A 21,434-nucleotide genomic window follows, 5' to 3' on the forward strand; every position below is an offset into this window, starting at 1 on the left:
TTCCCTTCATTTTTACTTTCGTATTTTCTTTTATATCCTTACGGATCGTCAACAAACGAGCCTTGCCTCTTTAGCGCTCATTGGCTGTAGGATGCGAAGTCACTTCCGGTCCAGCCTCTGATTGTCACCGGTACGCGAACAATAAGCAACCTGAGAAAGGAGCGAGGTGAGCTTTGTTTACATCGATTTCACCCTCTTTTATGCTACTTCTTTATGTTTTGGAGTTTTTTGTCATATTTCTGCCTGTGAATTGTTACTTGGGCAGTTACTTGGCTCAAGAGGAGAGGGGGGCTGGCTGACTTGGCTGGCTGGCTGGGGGGGCGTAGTATTGCATTGTCTTGTCATTGAGACGAATGGAAGCTCATTTTATTGATCGTCAACAGACACGCTGTCCTGGCAAAAAAGACCAAAAAAAATGATTTCTCATCCATGTTACTTGTTAATAACATGAAATTTGCCCAGGAAAAATGGCTAAACAATGAGTTTATTCTCTTTATTTTCTTGAATAAAATTATACCAGTTTTGTTCTAGTATTGTTTGTACTTGTAAAATTATGTTTTTCTCTCATTAGTACTATGTCATTACAAAAACAAAATCTCCTACATTTATGATGCTGTTTTGTTATTTTATTTCTAAAAATATTTTTCTTCATAATAATCTATTTTTTTCTTATAACCATATGACGTTTCTGGTCAAATTATTACCATATTTCCTCTTTGTTTATTTCTGGTAATACTATTTTTTTGGGAAACGTTTTGACTTAGTCTTGCAGATTTCTGACTGTTCTCGGAATATGCAGTAACGGCCAAATTTGCATAAATGACTAAGATTCTGACTTTTTTCTAGCAGAATTTTTTTCTCGTAATATTGCATTGTTCTCAGTAAGATAATTGTTTCTTTTTTTGATGACTGTATTGCATTAAAAAATATTCTCCTAACTTTAGGACTTTATTTTTTGCAAGATTCTAACTTTTATCTTGTCAAATAAGCCGTTCTTGTCAAAATTAGGACTTTGAGTTTCGGCTTTTGAAGGGAGGTAAAATTATAAATTTGCTGTTCTTGTTCTTTTTGTTTAAATCGTTACATCACTATATAGGGGTACTATATGCTTTTTTTAAATAAGCAACTTTACATTCCTTATGGCATGGTACACGTGGTATGTTTAGTAAAATAAAACTGGTAACTCTGACGGTCCGTGAAGGCGTCGCGTCGAGGGCGGTGAGGAAGGAAAACGGTGGGGGAAAGTGAGGAAAAGGGAGAAAGAAGGAGGAGGAAAAATCGGGGGCGAAAACGCCTGGAACCACGGCGAAAAGTAACAGCGTGGCCGTCTAACCGTGTATGGACCGTCGTTTGGCGGATTACATGATGAGGAGCGAGCCTGTGCTTTTTACATCCAGCGGGGGTGAGTTTCTGATTGAGTTCGTGAGTGGCTTCAACTTGGATGCTTTTTTTTTTCGGACTTGACGGCGACATTTTCCCCTCTTTATGTACACAACGACTTCAATTTACGTTTACACTCAAATGTCTTGCTTTGTTGTTTCGAGTTATTTATCGAATAAGTAGTGTTGTTCTAGCTAGATTGATGTGCTACTAATTAAGAACAGTTTTGATGTTTGGAAGGTTATGATTTATATAGGTCAGAGGACCCCCACCCCATAAAGCACCCTCCCACCTCCATTCACTTACCTTTTTTTTTTTAACATCTACTTTCACACCCCCAGGCTACTTCCAGTATAATTGGGGTGAGGGGGGGCAAGAGAATGCCTGTATGTGTCAATATCCACGCTGCTAACAGTTTGCGGTTCTCTTTCATCCATAAAAAAAAAAAAAACAAGTCTAGCTTTTTTTCCCCACTGTGAAACTGCCTCACAAAGTGCTGGGAACATTTTATAAACAATTAAAACTTCTCAAGTCATACTAGGAGTAAATAGCTTTTCTCATTATTACATTTTTGCAGCCAGTTCACCAGTAGTAAGGAGAAAACTTGATTCCAGAGTCAAATTGTCATACAAAAGTAACAACAAAGAAAAATCACCCAAAAGAAAAAAATTCGACGGTCATTCTTTACACTGTATAAATGTGATTTTACTCATGAACTCAACTTTTGGGAGCCATTTCAATACAAACTCAGTTGATCTGTTACAGAGTCGCTACTCGTGTTACATACAAAAACCTACAAATAAATGCGAGAATGAAAACTAAAAAATTCTTCATTCATTGCAATTGTATTCCCGTCGTATAATGACTTCTTCATATTTACATCTTTTTCACGATTGTCATCAGTGCAAGTCGAAAACTGTTTTCAGAGGTCGAGGGAACCCCATTTATCGTGGTGATCCATTCCAGATACATCCAGGATTGAAGTCTGTTCAACATTTCTATTTGTTTTAATATAGTTTAAGTCCACCTCACCACTCTTTAAACACATTTAATATCTGCTAGCTTCATGCTAACATAAAACGAGAAGCATTCTCGATGGGCTAACACAAATTACAATGATTCTATAATTTTAAACAACTACAGTTATTATTGATAGACAGTATTATTAGAGATAATTAGAAGAGCTGCAAAGATACCTGAAATATCCACTCAAATACAGTAAGAATTGGTTATATGAATGTTCCTTGCTGTGTAACACTCATCTCATTCATCCCCGGCTGTTCGCAGTTTGCAAGCTTGTGGTTAGCATCTGAGTACCCTCTAATTATCGTTGGGAAAGAAATACCAGAGGGCGCATCTTCACTCTCTCCAAACTGACTTAGCCCTGATCCCTCCAGCTCCACGCGGAGGTTTCACAGATGTATACTTTCGGGTCGGAAAACATCTGCTTGTACGTTAAACCACCTGTTTGATAGCAATCAAGTCGGCCCTGTGATGTTTGGACCGGGCTTTCAACGGAATGACGTGAACGCCGCAATCTTGTAATTACAGATCTGAGACTGCTCGTCTTTCGCCAGAAACTAATGCCGCATCGACCATCCTGTGATTTGTCCGTAACGTTCCCCCGTTGGGCGGAGTGTCGAGTAATGCTCGGGGGGGGGGGGGAAATACTTTCATGACTATGAGAAAAAAAGTTGTAATGTCACAAGAGTGGCATTGTAATACTTGAAGTAGAAAGAACATGAAAAAAACATTAGACAAGAGAAGCCATAGCTTTCAAAGATCTCTTACAAAGCTCAAATGTTTTCTGTACATGGTGACAAATGAACGAAAAAGAACAAAACAATACAATTATGGGGGCGGGAAAGACATTGTAGTTACAAAATTGCTGGCAACCACAAATTATTGATTTTTTTAGGGATGTTCAAAACCATTTTCTTTTTCCAGACTGATGCCAGTACGAGTATTCATTTTTTGAGTACTCACCATACCGAATACCTCTTGAACCTTTGATTATTATTATTTTTTTTATTTTGACCCGATACGGCTTATGGTATCGGTCTATGTACTATTAGGTCTGCACTAAAAAGAAAATGAGTATAATTACTCGGATAAAAGTTGCTAGGTTATAGAACTATGAGAGAAAAAAAGTATATCAGTGGAGTAAATTAAAAAATTATCTTTACTAAAATCCTTTGACGAAATGATGTGGCTGGTTGTGCAGCAATGGAGGAGTTGGTGTACGAGCTCCGGCTGTTCCTAGACCTACTGGACCGGGAATATCTAAGTGCTGGAATCCGTGAGAAGAAAACGCACCTCTCCAACATCCTCAACAGAGTCCTGTCGGAGAAAGGTACAACTAAACTTTACAGAAAATGCTACAAACAACATAATGCCAATTATGAGATGAATTTGTGACTGTTTTTGTGCTTCTGTAAGTGCTGCTGTTTTGATTAGCAACTGAGTTCAAGGTTACTACCTGTTTTTTCTTCTTTTTTAAACAAGCCGTGCTGCCTATTTGTTCAAGTGGATGTTGGGAACTGTTATTATGTATTCTTTAAAATGGGTTTATGGGACATTTTTTGTCACTTTTCCACAGAACCATTATGTAAAGCAGAGCTCCACAGTGGACTTCCCGCGCCGCCTCAGATGCCGCTGCCTGAAATTCCTCACCCCTGGCTGGTAAAACTGGACCCCAATTTTTTGTTTTTTGTTGCTAGTTAATAATTGTAATTACAAAGAAGGTTGAACTATTACACTAAAGTCATAAAACATGGCAAGAAAAAAAGAGCTTTTACAACAGAAAAAAAGGTTGAAAAGTACCTGATAGTCTGATGAAACGGCAATTTTGCAAGAAAAATGATTATTCCAAGAATAAACACATACTACAAGAAAAATGTTTTAAATACTACAAGGAACTAACTAAAAAAATAAATAAATAGAAACCAGATGCAAAGTTAACAGATAGATGGGATTTTACAAGAGTGAGGAAAATAAACCAGAGCTCAAGTTAGGAATGAAGTTGTCGCTTTACCAGACTAAGATTTTGTGCGTGGATAACATGTCGTTATCTGCGAGCAAAAGACGTGAACTGCGCGAGAGCGGGTCAGCACGGGGGAGGAAGAGACAGCCTTGACCACAGTCTGTCTGTGACCCGCGCCAGCCCGGCCAAACCGGCGCGCTCGGCCAGACTTCCAGCCTGCGGCTTTTGGGAGCTCCCGACAACGCGCTTTCCATCCTGAAGTCTGCGCTGGCCATTTGGGGGAATCGCAGCCACTCCGGAGACAGTCGGCTCTCGCGTTTACCGACCGATTTTGATGCTTTACTGTTTCATAACAACTCGCGGGATCATTTAAGGGCCTACTAAGGTTCACAAGTGAGAGCTTGGTCGCCACTCAATCCTAATTTTTTTTAACTCTTCGGGAACAGCCGACTGTCCAGGAAAATATTTGGCAGTCCTTCACACCTACTTCCAGTTTACGTCACGCGCTACATTTTGTGCAGCGCTCCTTTCAATGGTGCAGAAATGATTTCCATATGTGTTGATGTTGGAGAGCAATGACCCCCCCCCCTCCTTCTCTCTCGCTAACCCCCTCGGGGTGGGACCCTCCCTCTACTTGGCAAGTCAACACACAGGGCGTTGCGTCACGCCAGCGCTAAAATTCCAAAGCATACATCATTTTTGTTGGCTTTTGTTTTGCTGGGCGTATGTAGGTCACCGATATGTCGCGTTGACGCCGTTCAATGTCCCTGCTCCTGCGCAGGATGCATTATTTGTAAACGTATTTCACTATTTAGTGGTCAAACAGAGGCCATCCTGTCAAATGAAAAGAAGACATGAATGCTATCACGCAAACCGTGCCGGCATTTTCTGTTCATTTTTCAACTTTGACTCTGTTTTACAACTCTTGAATCAATTCCATTCATCGTTGCAAGACGTAATTATACATCTCTCAAACCCAAAGTTGTCCTTGGCTTTTTTCTTGTTTTCATCTGTCGTGCAGCACCGTGTAATTATTGTCTTCTCCCCCTCGCAAACATTCTTTCGACAGATCCAATAGTGCGTCTCATCCCTCTTCAGCACAGATTTCACATCAGTTTCTCAACAGATGCCATTCCAATGTTCTTTGTCCAATTTATGCCTATTTAGGAATGTTGTTTGTAATTTTTCCAATCTTCTGTCCTCCTCACAGGCTCCAACTAACGGGCCTCCTCCTCTACCCAGCTCCTCGCTACCAGAGGGTTACTACGAGGAAGCCGTGCCGTTAAGCCCCGGCAAAGCACCGGAATATATCACATCGAGTGAGTGATATGCACTTTGTCAACAGATGCGTCGGGCCATTTATTTATTTATTTTTTTATTTGTAAATTCCTCCCTGATGACGTCCGCTTGCAGACTACGATTCGGACGCTATGAGCAGCTCCTACGAGTCATACGATGAGGAAGAAGAGGACGACAAGGGTCGGAAGACACGCCACCAGTGGCCCTCCGAAGAGGCCTCCATGGACTTGGTCAAAGATGCCCGGATCTGCGCTTTCCTGCTACGCAAGAAACGCTTCGGCCAGTGGTCCAAGCTTCTCTGCGTTATTAAAGATAACAAACTTCTGGTGAGAACTGCTTCTTCTTCATTTCCAGAAAGTGCAACATCAATGCTGTGTTGTGTTTGTTTTGCTCCGTAGTGTTACAAGTCGTCCAAAGACCACACGCCCCAAATGGAGCTGACCCTGTCAAGTTGCAGCATCACCCACATCCCCAAAGACGGGAAAAAGAAACGGCATGAACTGAAGATTGTCCATCAGGGGGCAGATGCCTTGGTGCTCGCCGTGCAGAGCAAGGAGCAAGCTGAGGAGTGGCTCAAGGTAACCCACGTGCAATGAGAGGGAACACTTATTTTGTCAAAAGGTTGCACAGATTTTAATTGGCGATTGCTTCATGTGACACTGATTTAAAAAGGGTTTTGAGATATTTTCACGTGTTGTTTTTAAGTTGGCCTCTAAAAGCTTGCAGAAAAGGGATTTTATCATTCATTGTATTCCACATTAACCCTCAAATATTGCTAAATATATTGCATATAATAATGTTATTGGATCATTATTATAAAAACTGATGTGATCGAGAAAAAACAGGGGGATATCCAATTCAGCAAAAATAGTTTATCCAGAAGTTTACTTGCATCTCTGTTTAAAAAAGAAAAAAAAAAAAAGTAACATTTGCTGACCAATGGACAAAAGTCTAACAAGTTCATTGTATATTTGATTTTTTTGGGGCGCACAAGTACATGCCTCCTGTAGACTTAAGTCTGAAAACTGATACAGCATAGTAATTGATTGCAAAATAGTTTGTGGAGCCCAAATTTGATCAGCTTCACCATTCTCCGACTTCAGAGATTCCAGTGTGAATGTGTCTTCTGCACTCGCTCGCCTGGAGCCACAGCCTGTCATTTCCCCCCTCCAAACATAATTGCTCTCCCTAAGCCAAGAGCAGCGAGCTAAGTGCGCCGTGGTTCGGAACGCAAGAAGATGAGGGTGGACGTGCATCACCCAGCCTCCCTGGCAGATCCAGGTCCGCAGTGCAAGAGGGTCACTGTAATGAACGCTGGCGCCCCATGCGGCCCTGCAAATCTCATTAACCCTCACTTGGCATGGTCGCACCGAGATTCCTGAGCCATTGTGGAACTCGGGACCACTTAATGTGTGTAACAGCGGTTTCACTTGGCAACGTGAAATTTGGTAGGCATGCCTAACACAAGTACGCCCACCCAAAAAAAAAGTCTCAAGAAGCCACGCCTGAAAAGATGCGGGTTCAGAATTAACCAATCACATTCAAACGGCTGCTACCATTTTTCTTTGCAGCTGCTCATCCATGAATAATTTAGGTTGTTTTCATAATTATTTTTAGCTTTATTTACTTCTCTTTTAGGTGTAGGTTGGGAAAGAAAAAAAAAAAGGGAACGTATTTTGAAATGGTAAGGAGTCAAACATACAGATCTGTTTTCTAATATAGAGAGTAAAAGTAAAAAGTCATTTGAAAACTAGATTCTCAAGTAAAATGCAGATAACAACAAACTACAAGATTGACTCGGGCTCGTGTAAAATATCCTCTGCATTCTCCATTTTCCTTCCAAAGCTGCACATTTGCAAGCAGACCTTTGTGGACCCTGCCCTGTTTACTTATGTAATGCTAATGAATGAGCATCTTCATTCTCTGGAAATATTTCAGGATTCCTAATCCAGCCATGTTTTATGGTCCTAACTTTCCGCTAGCCAAGCGAGGCTCGGCACCATATAAACCCGTCCGCAATCCTCCGAGTGCGTGTAGATTTTCCACTTCTTTTAATGGCAATGACAGTCCCTTGCTGCTAATGCTGTGTTACTGTATTACATGTTTCTAGGTCATGAGAGAAATGTGCGGCAACGGGACTTTTGAGTTGGATCGCTCCGGATCCCCAATCCACAAACCTGAACTGGAAAAGGTAAAACTGTTGAGAAAAAATTAATCGTATGATCAGCAAATGTTTAGTATCACAGTGAAATTAAAAGTTAAATGCTGTACCTTACTTAGGCAGTGATTCTTTTGTGTTCTGTCTTTGCATATATTCCACACTCTTTAGGTTTTTAGTTTGTAATGAAACATGTTTTTGGTCCACTATTTTTTTTTAGAAGTCCTCATGTGACAGGCCAAGCTCAGACGGCGAAGCGCCGCACGAGAACGGACACGTCGACAACAAGGACCACGGTACGCATCAATATGGAGATTTTTTTTTTAATGTGAGGATTTTGTGTGGTTCCATCCATGGGATCCTTCTGTGGTGGCATTCCAGGAAAAGGAAAGAAAAATTCCAAGTCAGAGCAGGGCAAGACCGGGACTGTTGGGAAAGGCGCCGGGAAGAAGATCACCAAGATCATTGGGCTGGGCAAGAAGAAGCCATCGATGGATGAGCAGACTTCATCAGCAGAGGAAGATGTACCCACGTGTGGTAAGCCCAGTGGTGGAAAGTTTTTTTATTACGAATATGGGCTATACTATAATATTGTGCCCGTCTAGAAGAACACAGAAGATTAATGTGAAGAATTAACCAGTTTGTGCATCATAATAAATTCTTTGTGGGTCCCTGTGCTTTGTGTGACTTGGCCACTAGTAGGCAGTATTTTATATTTGTCACACACTATTTACCTCCGCCCACATTTGTTGATCAATTCTTTTCCAACATCAAATCTTGTATTCCACCGTTAAACAAATGTAATCAATTCCACAGCGTTTCAGTTTATTCAGCCTTCAAATTCCGAAAACGTTATTCCGTAACAAAGAAAATGTTTTTCTCATCTAGCGCAAAATAGTTCGTTATAATAAATTCTATATGTGGTTTAACTTTTTTTTTTCTTCACCAAAAGGCTACCTGAACGTGTTGTCCAATAACCGCTGGCGGGAGCGCTGGTGCCGTCTCAAAGACAACCAGCTGCTGCTGCACAAGGACCAGGATGACCTGAAGAGCCACATCGCTTCGCTGCCCCTCCGAGGTTGCGAAGTCAGCCCCGGCCTGGACCACAAGCATCCTTTTGCCTTCCGCTTGTTACGCAATGGTCAAGAGGTCGCAGTACTGGAGGTGCTTGAAACATCCCAGGCTTTATTTCAATAACATATGCGCACTAATGTTAATAATATGAAAGTAACTTGTTTCATTTTTCTCCTTTCTGTTCAGGCATCTTCCTCTGAAGCCATGGGTCGCTGGCTGGGGGTCTTACTGGCCGAGACGGGGTCCACCGCAGACCCGGCCACCTTGCATTACGACTACATTGACGTGGAGACCACCGCCAACGTAATCCAGCTGGCCAAACAGTCCCTCTGGTGAGAGATATGCAACGGATGTCACTATTAGACAACAAACCCGCCAATCGACAACGGTCAGAATTCTTTTAATGACTAATGAATGATTCTTCCAGTTTCACCAGCAAGCGTGCAATCTCGCCAAATCCGTACTTGGACAACCACGTCGGCAGCTATGCCTGCCCCAGCGGGACGGCTCTGCACTATCATGACGTACCCATCAATGGAATGGTAAGGCTCCCGTTTTACCTTTTCCCATTGGAAATAATTCATTCCATTGGGGGGTGATGGGAGACAAGAGAAGTGGTCATTTTAACTCACTAAAAAAAAAAAAACATCTCATAAAACCCTGAATAGACCATATGGTCTTCACTTAGCAACATGAAATTTGGTAGGCATGGCAGTCAGGAGGTGACCCACAAAAAACTCCGGAAGTTGGCCATTTTGATTAAAAGCAGTCATTTTGATGCCATTTTGAATATTCACTCAAATTAAAAAAAATTTGTTTCTCATAGCCATTTGAAATTTTGATCAGTCAGGAGGTGACCCACAAAAACGTCTGAAGCTCATAATCTACTAACAACTCTCCTTCTCTAACGCCCTTCTGTCGACTTGCATCCTCTCTTTTCCTTCTCTTCTTCCTCTTTTCCTCTTGGCGTTAATGTGCAGCACTCCACTCCAGGCACAGGTGGGAAGGAAGCGCACGATGAGAACTCCTACGAAAACGTGCCCTCAGCCAAGCCGACCGTCTCGACAAATCACTATAAGACACCCGTCTCTAAAGTCTCTTCTAAGTTCCTCACTGCCGATAGTAAAACCAAAGCTGCTGCTCAGGTGACTAACATTGCATGATGCTTTTTTGCTCTTAACATTCCAATACAAATCTGCTGCTACCTGATTAACAAACTTGCCCTTTCACATGAGCTTCTATCATCAGAAATACTGCAAAATCAAAACGGAAGTTATCAGTCTGTGCCTTTTACATGGAATTGCCAGTGAATCAAGCCATATCCATAAATGTTTCAGTTGACATCATTCGCCATTAAAGCAGGGGTTTTTTTCTCCAGGAAATAACGCAAATTTTCGTGCACTTTTTGTATCGGAAGTATTTTATGCATCAACACCTAGTTTGCGGCTCCAGTACTAGTGCAGAAAGCTAGTAAAGTGCCTTGCCCCGACTGGTAGCAATTGATTATTTTGATCATCAAATTAATCTGTTGATTATCTATTCAATTAATTGATTAATCCGATTTTTTAAAATTACTGCAGAAAATGCACAAATCTAAATTCATGGAGAGATTTTTTTTTTCTTCAAAAAATCCAAGTACATGATTGTAAATGTCTAATGAAGGACTACAGAAATCTGAAAATATTTACTGGTGAGAGGCTGACTTGAGGATTTGGACAATTTGCACTCAAGCTTCAAACAATGAATTGCTAATGAAAAAAAATTGGTTTTGATTCATTTGATAATCGATTAGTTGGCCATTAATTGCCCCTCTGCCATGTTCTGGTCCAACTAGTTTAAGGGAAAGAAGGGAACCACAAGCAATGGGTTGGCATCCAAACAGAAGGCAGATCCAAGAAGTCAGCAAAAGAAGAACGGAGTGACTGGAATGAACGGGACACAGTCACTGAAACGCAACAACTCCAGTAAGTATTCATGTAAAATCATAACAATAAATGAGTATTTGTCTATGAGGAGATTGAATCCTGTTTCTGTTAGCTATTTCATTAGAAGAGAGAAGAAGCAGCAGTAAAGCAGGCCAAAATCCACATGTCAGATACCCAATTTGACCTGAATGTGATCCAGAGTGGCCACAATTGAAATTATCCATGGCAAATAAAATATTGCATACCTTTTAAAACTTATCCAAACGGAACTGAATTTGCTATGTAAGTGTAGCGTTAAAATCTACAATGTCAAATTTAATCTGGATCTTTTCCAAAGTGCATCTCTGGCACGAATTTCAATCGGATCTGCTTGGTTTGTGTCCCAGCTGGGGAGCAATGTAAATATGGGAAAAACCGCGTGGAGGCGGACGCCAAGCGGCTGCAGACCAAAGACGACGAGCTGACCAAGAAGAAACTTGACCTCAGGAACCATCTCGCCGCTCTGAAGAAGGAACGCAGGGACCTGCGCAGCGCCATTGAGGCGGCCTCGGGTGAGACGGAGGATACATGCCAAAAACAATTGTGCGACTTCAGTGTTGCCCCACTAAATTGCGGCTCACCTATCATGATCCCGCAATATCCGCAGCCTTTAGAAAGTTTTTTTTAGAAAGTTGAATTTTGTGTTAAAATATCCGGTGCTTCAAGCGTCGCTACTGTTGCTATTTGTTTGTGGCTTCCGTTCTGTGTAAAAGTCAAATTAGGTGGATGTAATCATCTTTTGTTTTATGATGAGTTGGACAATAAAGTTCAACGGGTTTGTCCCGGCAGGCAAGCGATCGCAGGCCTCGCTGTCGGAACGGCTGAAGAAGGTGGAGGATGAGTGCAGGCAGAAGGAGGAGGAGCGAGTGAACCTGGAGTTAGAGCTGATTGAGGTCAAAGACAGCCTGAAGAAGGCCCTGAGCGGAGGTGTCACACTGGGCCTCACCATTGAACCCAAAGCTGCTCCAGCTGCAGTCCAGGTCGCTAGGCCACTGTAGTATGAAGTATTAGTAGTATTTATATGTTTACACCTGTATGCACGTATGTAAAAGGCCAATTCATCCAGTAACTGGGTTTTCTTCCTAACGTATCGCAACGTAGTCACCAGCGTCGTTACGACGGGTGCAGGAGCCTTCGCCCTTCTCCAGCTGCGACACCAGCGACACGGAGACCTGCTCGCTGCCCGTGAACAGCGCCTCGCTGCTCCGCCGCCAGCAGGGCCTCCCCAAGGCCTCGCCAGTCCGCGGACATGTCCTGAGGAAGGCCAAGGTCAGTGTTACGTAAAACAAAGGAAAATAAATTGCAGTGATTTTATAAATTACTGCATGTTACATTTTCACAATGCATATTTTGGAAAGTCAAACAATCTATGAATAAATGGTTATTTGTTTTCCAGGAGTGGGAACAGAAGAGTGGAACATAAAGCCCCCCCACACACACAACTTGCTCTTAGGTTCTCTTATTTAGGATACATTGCCTATGTATTTATTTGAAACAGTCCTTAAACACATTTTTTTTTTTGTTTAACCAAAAAAAAGCAAAAAGAAAACAATGCTGGTTCTCAGACACTTTTCTACTGTTGAGCATGCTTGTTGTAAATACTGTTACTGTGCGTATTGTGTTGCCTGACTTTCTTTTTGTGCTTTCCATCCAAAGTCTCTGTCCACATATTCAGTCCAAATCCAATATTTATTTGTAAATGTTTCAAGGAAAAATGTAGACGCTTCCCTCTATTTATGTTGATCTATTTAAAGTATATATATGTAGAAAAGGAATTTCGTTACACCCTGCAGATTTCCCACATTTGGGGTTGGACCCCCGCGGGGGAAGCATTTTGGGTCCAGCCCCAAATTTTGGGAAGCCTTCTTTAACGTGTCAATACTGTTGCTTTATTTGGAATGCTTAGGGCTCTTGATTGCTCTCTTCCAAGAATTCCAAGCAGTCTGAAAAGAAAAAAAGCCACAAATACCTATCCCAGCTCCATGTACTTTGTACATTCCGTTTTCATTTTATTATTGATGCAATGATGCATTTGTTTAATTTGAATTTTGTGTCACTATAGTCATTTTAAAAGAAACAAAAACTTGATTTTACATTTATACAAGGAAAAAAATGTTCAGAAAGAAAAAGACCACATTAATAGATCAAGCTGTAATTGGAGGATTTTTTTTTTTTACAAAAAAATGCTGCATTATGATGAAATTGCGAGATAAGAGTTGTAATTTTAGAAACAAGTGTAATCCACTCCAAGTTTGCAAATGTTGCCATTCAAAAATTCAGAATACACCAAAAACAGTGCCAGTGTGTGCTCTCAATAACAACAAAAGCATCCGATTTATTATATAGAGTTTTTCTGGACACTCAGACGCTTTATTCAACAATAATCAAGGTTTTTTTTTTTTTTTTTAAAAAAAAAGGAAAAATCATCTCATATTTTCAACGTGGCCCCAATGGTCGTCCTTGGTTGTTTTAGAAAATAATCCATAATACTAGTAAATATGAGACGTTTTATGATGTTAGCATGATGCGGCTTTACTCTGCCAATAAATGTGAACCTGCCATATGTAGCATAGCTTAGCTTAGCAGATTGGTTTGGGGAGAGTTTGTTTGTTTGTTTTTTGCACCTTATAAGTGTTGTACTTCATTTCATATTGGACAGTCGTCAGCTTGACGACGGTAACATGCTTTGTATATAGTTTGAGAGACTTGTGTTTACTGAATTATATCAATAAATATCTAAAGTTGCCTTGTTGCTTTTAGAAATTCATGTTCAAAACCACAAGAAACAGTTTAATATTACAAACTCTTGTCCAGGGGTGTCAAACTCGTTTTTTTCACGGGCCGCATTGTAGTCATAGCTAGGCCATTATGACTGTCGACCCAAATAAATGTATGAGCACCTCATATTATATACAGTAAAAGCCACAAAACAAACTGACAAATAACTCGTTTTCAAATCAGACTAGTAAAAACTGGTCAAACATTTAAAAAAAAAAAAGATATTAAAAGTGAAGACAATTTGCAATTCTAGTAATGACACATTAATTTGATGCATAATTTGTCTTCGCGGGCCACATAAAATGATGTGGCGGGCTGTATCTGGCCCCCGGGCCTTGAGTTTGACACCTCTGTGCTATACTATTACACACGGTATATTATATTACTTCCTTTTCCTTGTTCCCTTCTACATTCTTTCTTTCTTTGTATCCTTCCTTTTCGTTCACACGATCCCTATCCAAATCTTCATCCCTCTGCCTTCCTTGCTTTCATTCTTCCCTCGTTGGCTGCTATACCTCGTTGCTTCTGTTTGCTTCCATCCTACCCGCATCCTTCCTTCTATATTTCTGACCTTTCTTACCATCTTTTTATCCTTCCCAACCTCATTCCCTTCCTTGCGTCTATACTTCATTTCTTTCTTATTCCTTGCTTTCTTCCTTCCGACCATCGTTCCTTCTATCCTTGTTTGAGGCTCCTCACTTCTTTTTATCCTTCCTTGTCACCTTCTATACGTCCTTGTTTAACTCCTACCGTCTTGTCCCGGCCTTTGCCTAAAATAATTTAACACGGTTATATCAACTTTAGGCAGACCCTGTATCTATATGTATTCTATAGCGTATATACTTCCTAGTTCTTATAAACATTTTCAACGCGTTGTTGTTCCTTAATTTGTAAAAAAAAAAAAAAAAAACCACATCCACGGTATAGATTTCCCCCCCCCCCCCCAAATCGTGAGATGACTGCCCGATGCCAACGACTTGCTCAGCAAATTGCTCTGTACATCACATTTATACAGCAGTACACTTTATTTAAAAAGGCCGGAAAAGCAGTATAGAATCAGCTTGTTGAATTAAAAAAATTAATAAAATAAAGTTTTTTATAGATTGCGGAATTTATTTTGTGCTGGGATTTCCTCTCGGAACTGCCTGTGTGACGCTTTTGCTGTGCGACGGCCTCGAAGACATGATGACGAGAGCCGCTCTCCTCTGTTAGCTCTCGGAGCCAAATGAAACATTCCAACTTCACGTCTGGCGTTATGCGGACACTAAAGTTGTCCCCTTCGACTGTTTGCTGAATTTAAACCGTCGCGTTGAAGTTTTTCGCCAGAGGAGGCGACAGCTGGCTTTCTCCAGTCTCCCGACAGTCCCCCACACCTGACTTCATTCAATGAAGTGTTAGCATCATACTTAGCATCTGTTTTTGTCACACAAAAAGACACACTTTCGACGCGCTTCGACATCCTTCGGATATTTTTTTACTCAGCATTGGTGACTAAACGGTAAGCGTGCACTTGTGCCGCGCGGTTATGCCGCACGGGGGTTACGTGATGTGACGTTTCGATAAAAATAAAAACCAAGATGCTAACCAGCTAGCCTAGCAAGCGTTTCCAACGACAACATGGCTAACCCGCCGGCACAAAAAAAAAAGAAGAAAATTTAAAAGAACGCAGGCGTCGATAAGAAGGCGTTTTCTTCAGCTTTTCTTTTTTTGTCATATGCCGCCGCTATTGCTTTATCGGGTCCATTTTCCAATAAAGCTTCTCTCGGCTAACATTAGCCCGTTAACAAATTTTGAAGTGTTCCTATGCTGTATCCCAATTAGAGCACAAACGTCTTGTTTTATGCTCTACATGTGTGAAAATTAGGCTTTCGAACTTTTTGGTAGCAAAGGCAAATTAGATTAATCCTAACCTGAATACAAATAGGATTAATAATTTGATTGTTTTTAAGTCAAACTAAATATCCACGAGCCTGTTTAATATAAGGCAACCTAACCAAATTATGTAGGGTCAAATTCCATCACCACTTCATTTATCCTTTCCCACCCTTCCACCCATTTCTCTTTCCTTCCTTACACCCTCCCATCATTCCTTCAAAAATTAAGTCTTTCCTTCTATCAACTTCCCTCCCTCCATCTGTCCTTCCTTGCTTCCTTTCATTCTTCATTCCATCCTTCTTTAGTTCCCTATACCTTCCTTACCCTGATCCTCCCCTTTAGTCATCTTTCCATCCTTTCCCCTTCTATTAAGTCTTCTTTCCCTTCCTCTTCCGTTTTTATTTCTAGCCTGCTGCTTGTGATGATTCCATCCTTCACCCCTTCCTCTGTTCTTGATTTAAAAGATGACATATCAACTCTATCTGCATAAAATAAAGGGACAGTGAATATTGTTTGGAATTTTCTACCTGCCTTTCTGTTTTTATGATTATTTTGTGGGTCTGTGTAGGTGTCGCGCTGGCGCAGGTGGCGGGGTGTCCGTGGATAATGCGAGACAGTGGGGGTAGCCTGACCCAGAACCGTTGGCAGGGAGATCTGGGTCTGACTGCAGTGGGCCAGGAAGACACAGGAGGAGGTGGTCTTTTTTTTTCTTTCTTTTTTGGTTTTGGTCCTCATTTTGAGTGGTCAGGTGCCGGTACAATCCGGTACAATCAATGAAGGGCCACTGTAGATAGATATCCAAGTGATTAATTATTTGAGCTGTTTCAAAAGCTTACCTCACCCCAGACAAATCTTACAATGTATCATGCATGAAGGCTATATTGCTGTTCTAATACAAACAGGATTAGCCATTCTCTTTGGATTGTATTTCATAAATAGGAGTGCTGTGCTTTCCCTGAAAAGTTAAAAACACTAGATTTAAGGCATTAATATAAGAATTTGACCATGTGCCCCACTGTGCTGTTGAGAATGTGAAGTGATCAAAAATGTTATGAATGTTTCTTCTGTTTACTGGTAGGTGGGATTCCCGGAGACCACCTCATTGTCCCGGTGTCTGACCACAGCATCCCCAGCCCCATGCACCTCCGCCTGGGTGAAAAAGAAAGGGTATGGAGCGGCGAGGATGAGGCGGAAGAGGACAGGATGGGCCACATTGATGCCGAGGACGCAGACGACGAGTTTGAGGGCGGCTGCTGGGAGGAGAATGAGGATGATGAGGAGGAAGAAGAAATAGAAGACGAGGATGAAGAGCAGGGGGCTGTGGTAGAGTGGGACGTGGCAGACTTTCCTCCCCAGTCCAGCCAACATTACCAACATGCAAACTTTAGAGCGTTGCAGAAAGAAGAAGACGTGAGGACGGAGCAGGACGAGGCAGCGTCGGTCCCTCAGGTTGGAACGGGGAGGCAGACGTCGGAGCCCCACCTCCACAGATACTTGGCCCTGCGGCGCGCCCGATCCCGTCACCGGCAGAGATTCCCCGGCGCCCTAGGCTCTCGGCTGAGCCAGCAATGGAAGAGCTGGCGGCAACGGGCCCAGCGGGTGTACTCCCTCAGCCTCCGTTGGAGCTTGAAAGGACAGAAGTACAATTGTTACAGCAAGCAAAGGAGTATAAAACGCTATCGTCAGTCGCTGTGCACTGACGACGATATCAGCGACGACGAGAGATTCACAGAGGCTGGTAGAGGTATTCGGATCCACACAATTGACCTAACTTGCTGCCAAGCCTACAACTGTTGCGCCAGTTAACATTGCAGTAATTCAAGTCAGACATTTTTGGTGGTTAATAAGAGACTACCTTAAATCCCCCTCGTCTTGTACCTATTTAAACAAGATGAGCGTAAAATCCACCAGGGGTCATGCAAAGACCAACTGGAAATGTTTTTCCATCGCCTTTGCGCAGATCCAGAGAGAAGCGGCTGCTCCCCAGACAGACACGGCGACCGAGGCAGACGGGAAGTGGAGGACAAACGAGCGGAGCCGACGCTTTCCGAGGAGCACGTGAGCTGCGTAACAGGTCAGCGTTCATTGCCCCTTTTGTGCAGCCGACTCGCGTTGCACAGTATTGCGTAACCTTCTAATCTGATTGATCCCTTTTTTTGGCGCGGCTCAGGTATTCTGGAAGAATCCCTTCAGAAATATGGCAGTTTGATCCCAATCCACGTAGACGACATCGTGGAGAGGCTTCAGGACATCTTCAGTGAGAATTTTGCACAGCCGCACAGGTTAGGCGCATTCCATCAACATGGTTTGTTGTCTGGTATTGTATAATCTCATCTTGTTTTCCCCTCCCCCACTCTTCTCTACCTGAATGCTGTCTAGGAAAAGCATGGTCCAACATTTGATACAATCCTTCCAGCGTTCTTCGGGATCAGCTCTGGCCAAAACCTTCAGAGTCAACTACAAACGTCACGTTCTTACCATGGATGACCTCGGCACGCTCTATGGACAGAACTGGCTCAATGACCAGGTATCACCGCGAGCAATAAACCCTACGCCTGAAAAGTCTCAAAAATGCATTCAGGTAACCCAAAGCCTGACAATTCCAAATAACAATAAGGCTAACCCTGACAGGATTAATACAGTAAGTCCTATTATGCCTGATCAAATAATGCGCTATATTTTTACAACTACACTTTACCTGGTAAACCTAACCCTTAAAATGAGCAATTTTGATCAAATCAAGCCTAACCTGCCTTTTCACCGGATGAATACGACTTGACAAGTCCCCATATAGTGCTGCCTTGACTTAAGCATTTAATTCTCTTGGCATTTCAGATCATCTTTCCCCATTGAAATAAATTGGAAATCTGTTCCCGTGCCCCCAAAATACAGACCATTTTTGTAGTGTGTTTTTTAATGACACAAATATTATTCTACAGTATTCTATGTCAGCATGCCGTAATGTCATAAGAAATGTAACGAAGCATACAATTCGGCATAAAGAAATGTAAGGAAGCACAACTTGTGTATTATGACAGTTCAATGGGCATTGTGCTGCTCATTTTAGTGTGCATGCTTTGGCCACCAGAGGGCGTTGTTTATGTAGACACATTTGAAGATGAAACTCAGCTCAGTTAGAATATTAGTCGATTTATTTCAGTTGAAAACGGTTAATTGCTGGCATATATTAATTATAACCCTAACCTGACCTTTCACAATGTTAATACACCTAAAGCTGCTCATTTGTAGTTGATTTGTCTTGCAAGATGGTTCTAATTGTTGTTCTTTTCTTGTTTTGTTCAGATTATGAACATGTATGGCGACCTCGTCATGGACTCGGTTCCAGAGAAGGTGCGCACTGACCAATTAAATTTTTTGAGTTTTTTTTTTTTTTACCAGGATTCCATCATCCATGTATCAGTTGGTGAGGTCCGTTTTTCTGTCCTTTCTTCAGGTTCACTTTTTCAACAGCTTTTTCTACGACAAGCTAAGGACAAAAGGCTACGAAGGAGTCAAGCGGTGGACGAAAAATGTAAGCGAGCGCTATTTGACGTGCGGAAACCAGACGATATGTGTACATTTACGGCTCCCTCCTTGCCAGGTGGATATTTTCCAGAAGGATCTGCTGTTGATACCCATCCACCTGGAGGTCCACTGGTCGCTGGTCAGTGTTGACATTCCTCGGAAATCCATCATCTACTTTGACTCCCAGCGGACCCTCAACAGGCGTTGCCCCAAGGTGGTGCAGAAAAGCCGATGATTACATTTAGCTGCCTCTGTTATGTAGTGAACCGCAATATAATGTATCGAATAACGTTTTGCACGTGAAACCCTCTCTCACGCTGCCTGACCCCGAATCTGTCTGTGTGCTTTTTTTTTTTTTCCCCCCCCTGCCCCAGCACATTTATAAGTATCTGCAAGCGGAGGCCATCAAAAAAGACCAGCAAGACTTTTTGACCGGCTGGAAAGGCTTTTTCAAAATGGTGAGACACACAACTATCTTTCATATTTGCATCTGACTCGTTCATGTGGCGCTTCAGTTGCTCCGCTGTGCGTTACTGAGACTGTGCGGAATTGTGTGTTTCAGAAAGTGGGCCGGCAGAACAATGACAGCGACTGCGGGGCGTTTGTGTTACAGGTAAGTCTGTTATGGAGTGTTTGTCATTTATTTATTTATTCATTCATTGATTCATTTATTTATTTGATTGCTCGATCGATTGATTAGGGGAAAAAGTGAGGTGTTTATTCAAAGAGGGCGAGGTATTTACTCTGTGCTGGTGGCCATAACCCATACATTCAGCAGGTGGCAATAGTTGATGACGCAATCCTTCTCCTCTCGTTTAGAGAGCTTTGGGTTCAACATAAACAATTTCTTTCACACATCTTTCAAAGATTTTATAGTTGCTCTCAGTCTCTTGGTTTTGAGATGCTAATCAACTCCCAAATCTGGACCCAAAGAAGCGCCGTCTGCTCACAGCAATGCGCTGATTTCTCTTCCCAAGGGAAGATTGGCCGCTTCACCACCGGCCAGGTGAATGACCCTTTGGGAACACAAATCAGTCATTCACATTTATACAGAGAGTTTATACCAGATTTTTTTTTTTTTTTATGCTGAAAATTTCTGTTGGATCTAAGTTGGAATGGTTTCAACAAACAAGGCAGTTGCTTTGATTCACAGTTGTTACTAAAGTAAAAAAAAAGTATTTATTTTAGATACAGTGGTACCTTGACCGTACAATCATATTTTTGTCTTCTTCATGGTCCATGCAAGTATTTTGCTTTTGTATTGAAGTGTTTGACCTGTGGTTGAAATGGCTGAAAGTGCATCTGCTCTGCTTTTTTTAATTCACTTCCTGGAATATCTGAAGCTCCTAAGTCAAGGTACCACTGTAAATGTAAGAATTCAGAGTCTCTGGCAGGCTGAAAAAGCATCGCTACCTCGCGTTCAGAGGCTGGTAGTTAACCGAGCCGGACTGACCATTTGTCCGTTTTGTCTTTCCGCTGCCTTAACTGTACAGTACTGCAAGTGTCTGGCCCTGGGGCAGCCGTTCACCTTCGGTCAGCAGGACATGCCTCGCCTGCGGAGGCAAATGTACAAAGAACTGTGTCACTGTAAGCTCACCCTGTGACCCCCACCGAAACCACATCAGCCACAGAGAGATGGAGCACGGTGGGGGGGGCGCCCAAGACAGAACACTCTCAGCAAACACCTCATCGTCGATCATCCCAACTCTTGTGGGTTCTTCAGTGGAAGCTACACGTGTAGATAAGCCCAAAGGTTCCAAAAGTTCTCACTTTCTTTGCTAAATGATGTCTGAGTGTACAAAATGACCAATGGTTCATTCTCATCCCAGTTGTGATGATCGGGCAGCTGCTGGTGCCCCGACCTCCAAGCGTTTAAGGCCTCACATATAACTGACTTCTGTCTTACTTTTTCTCAAATATAAATTTTGTTCAAAAGGTTCCCCGGCCCTGTGCTGACAGGGCAGCAACGGTCGCCAACAATTTTTTTTTTCCTTTGCCACGTGACGTGTCCTTTACTGAGGTAATTTACTTTGCATTTATCTGTGTTTTTTATATACATGCGTTCATGTCGGAAAATATATTGCTATGCTTTGACAACTGTTAATACGGGAGGAGTACTTTATTTTTGTCTGGAGGGGACAAGAGTAAATTGGCTATTTTCTTCTCAATCAAACAAATTATTCTCCGGAACCTTTTTTTTTAATTTTCCTATTTTTTTTACAAAATACTTTTAGCCCTTGCTGTCCCCTCCTAAAAGTTGTGATTTGACTGTTTTATATATCTTCTACAATGCATAATGGTTGCTAGAAAGAATTAAAAAAAAAAGTTGGCCTATGGATATTTGTGTGTTTCTGAGACAAATACAAACTACTTTGCGTGTATGGGCATGTGTGGTTTA

The 21,434-nt window shown here is 42.0% G+C and overlaps 2 protein-coding genes across 4 annotated transcripts; both read left to right on the plus strand.

Annotated features, from left to right (window-relative positions):
- The first annotated feature begins 14 nt into the window (after nt 1-14).
- Nucleotides 15-13,258, plus strand: afap1 (actin filament associated protein 1). 3 transcript variants are annotated; one of them, XM_037260912.1, is made up of 18 exons: nt 15-166; nt 3,605-3,733; nt 3,980-4,062; nt 5,574-5,682; nt 5,777-5,988; nt 6,061-6,240; nt 7,773-7,853; nt 8,041-8,116; nt 8,202-8,357; nt 8,773-8,984; nt 9,081-9,226; nt 9,322-9,436; nt 9,875-10,039; nt 10,729-10,858; nt 11,206-11,370; nt 11,648-11,838; nt 11,960-12,127; nt 12,255-13,258. In XM_037260912.1, the coding sequence occupies exons 2-18, from the start codon at nt 3,607-3,609 to the stop codon at nt 12,279-12,281; spliced, it is 2,343 nt and encodes a 780-aa protein (XP_037116807.1). In that variant the 5' UTR covers nt 15-166; nt 3,605-3,606; the 3' UTR covers nt 12,282-13,258. The 3 variants fall into 3 exon arrangements, with proteins under 3 accessions (XP_037116807.1, XP_037116806.1, XP_037116808.1); XM_037260911.1 differs by lacking the exon at nt 15-166 and adding an exon at nt 1,205-1,402; XM_037260913.1 differs by lacking the exons at nt 15-166; nt 9,875-10,039 and adding an exon at nt 1,207-1,402.
- A 1,522-nt stretch (nt 13,259-14,780) lies between these two features.
- Nucleotides 14,781-21,374, plus strand: senp3b (SUMO specific peptidase 3b). Its single transcript, XM_037262168.1, has 12 exons — nt 14,781-15,134; nt 16,080-16,205; nt 16,590-17,255; nt 17,472-17,585; nt 17,682-17,793; nt 17,891-18,038; nt 18,815-18,862; nt 18,966-19,043; nt 19,113-19,250; nt 19,411-19,494; nt 19,599-19,649; nt 20,530-21,374. The coding sequence occupies exons 2-12, from the start codon at nt 16,118-16,120 to the stop codon at nt 20,638-20,640; spliced, it is 1,638 nt and encodes a 545-aa protein (XP_037118063.1). The 5' UTR covers nt 14,781-15,134; nt 16,080-16,117; the 3' UTR covers nt 20,641-21,374.
- Nucleotides 21,375-21,434: the final 60 nt, after the last annotated feature.

Source organism: Syngnathus acus, chromosome 10 (genome assembly GCF_901709675.1).
Source record: "Syngnathus acus chromosome 10, fSynAcu1.2, whole genome shotgun sequence".
Lineage (NCBI taxonomy): Eukaryota > Metazoa > Chordata > Actinopteri > Syngnathiformes > Syngnathidae > Syngnathus > Syngnathus acus.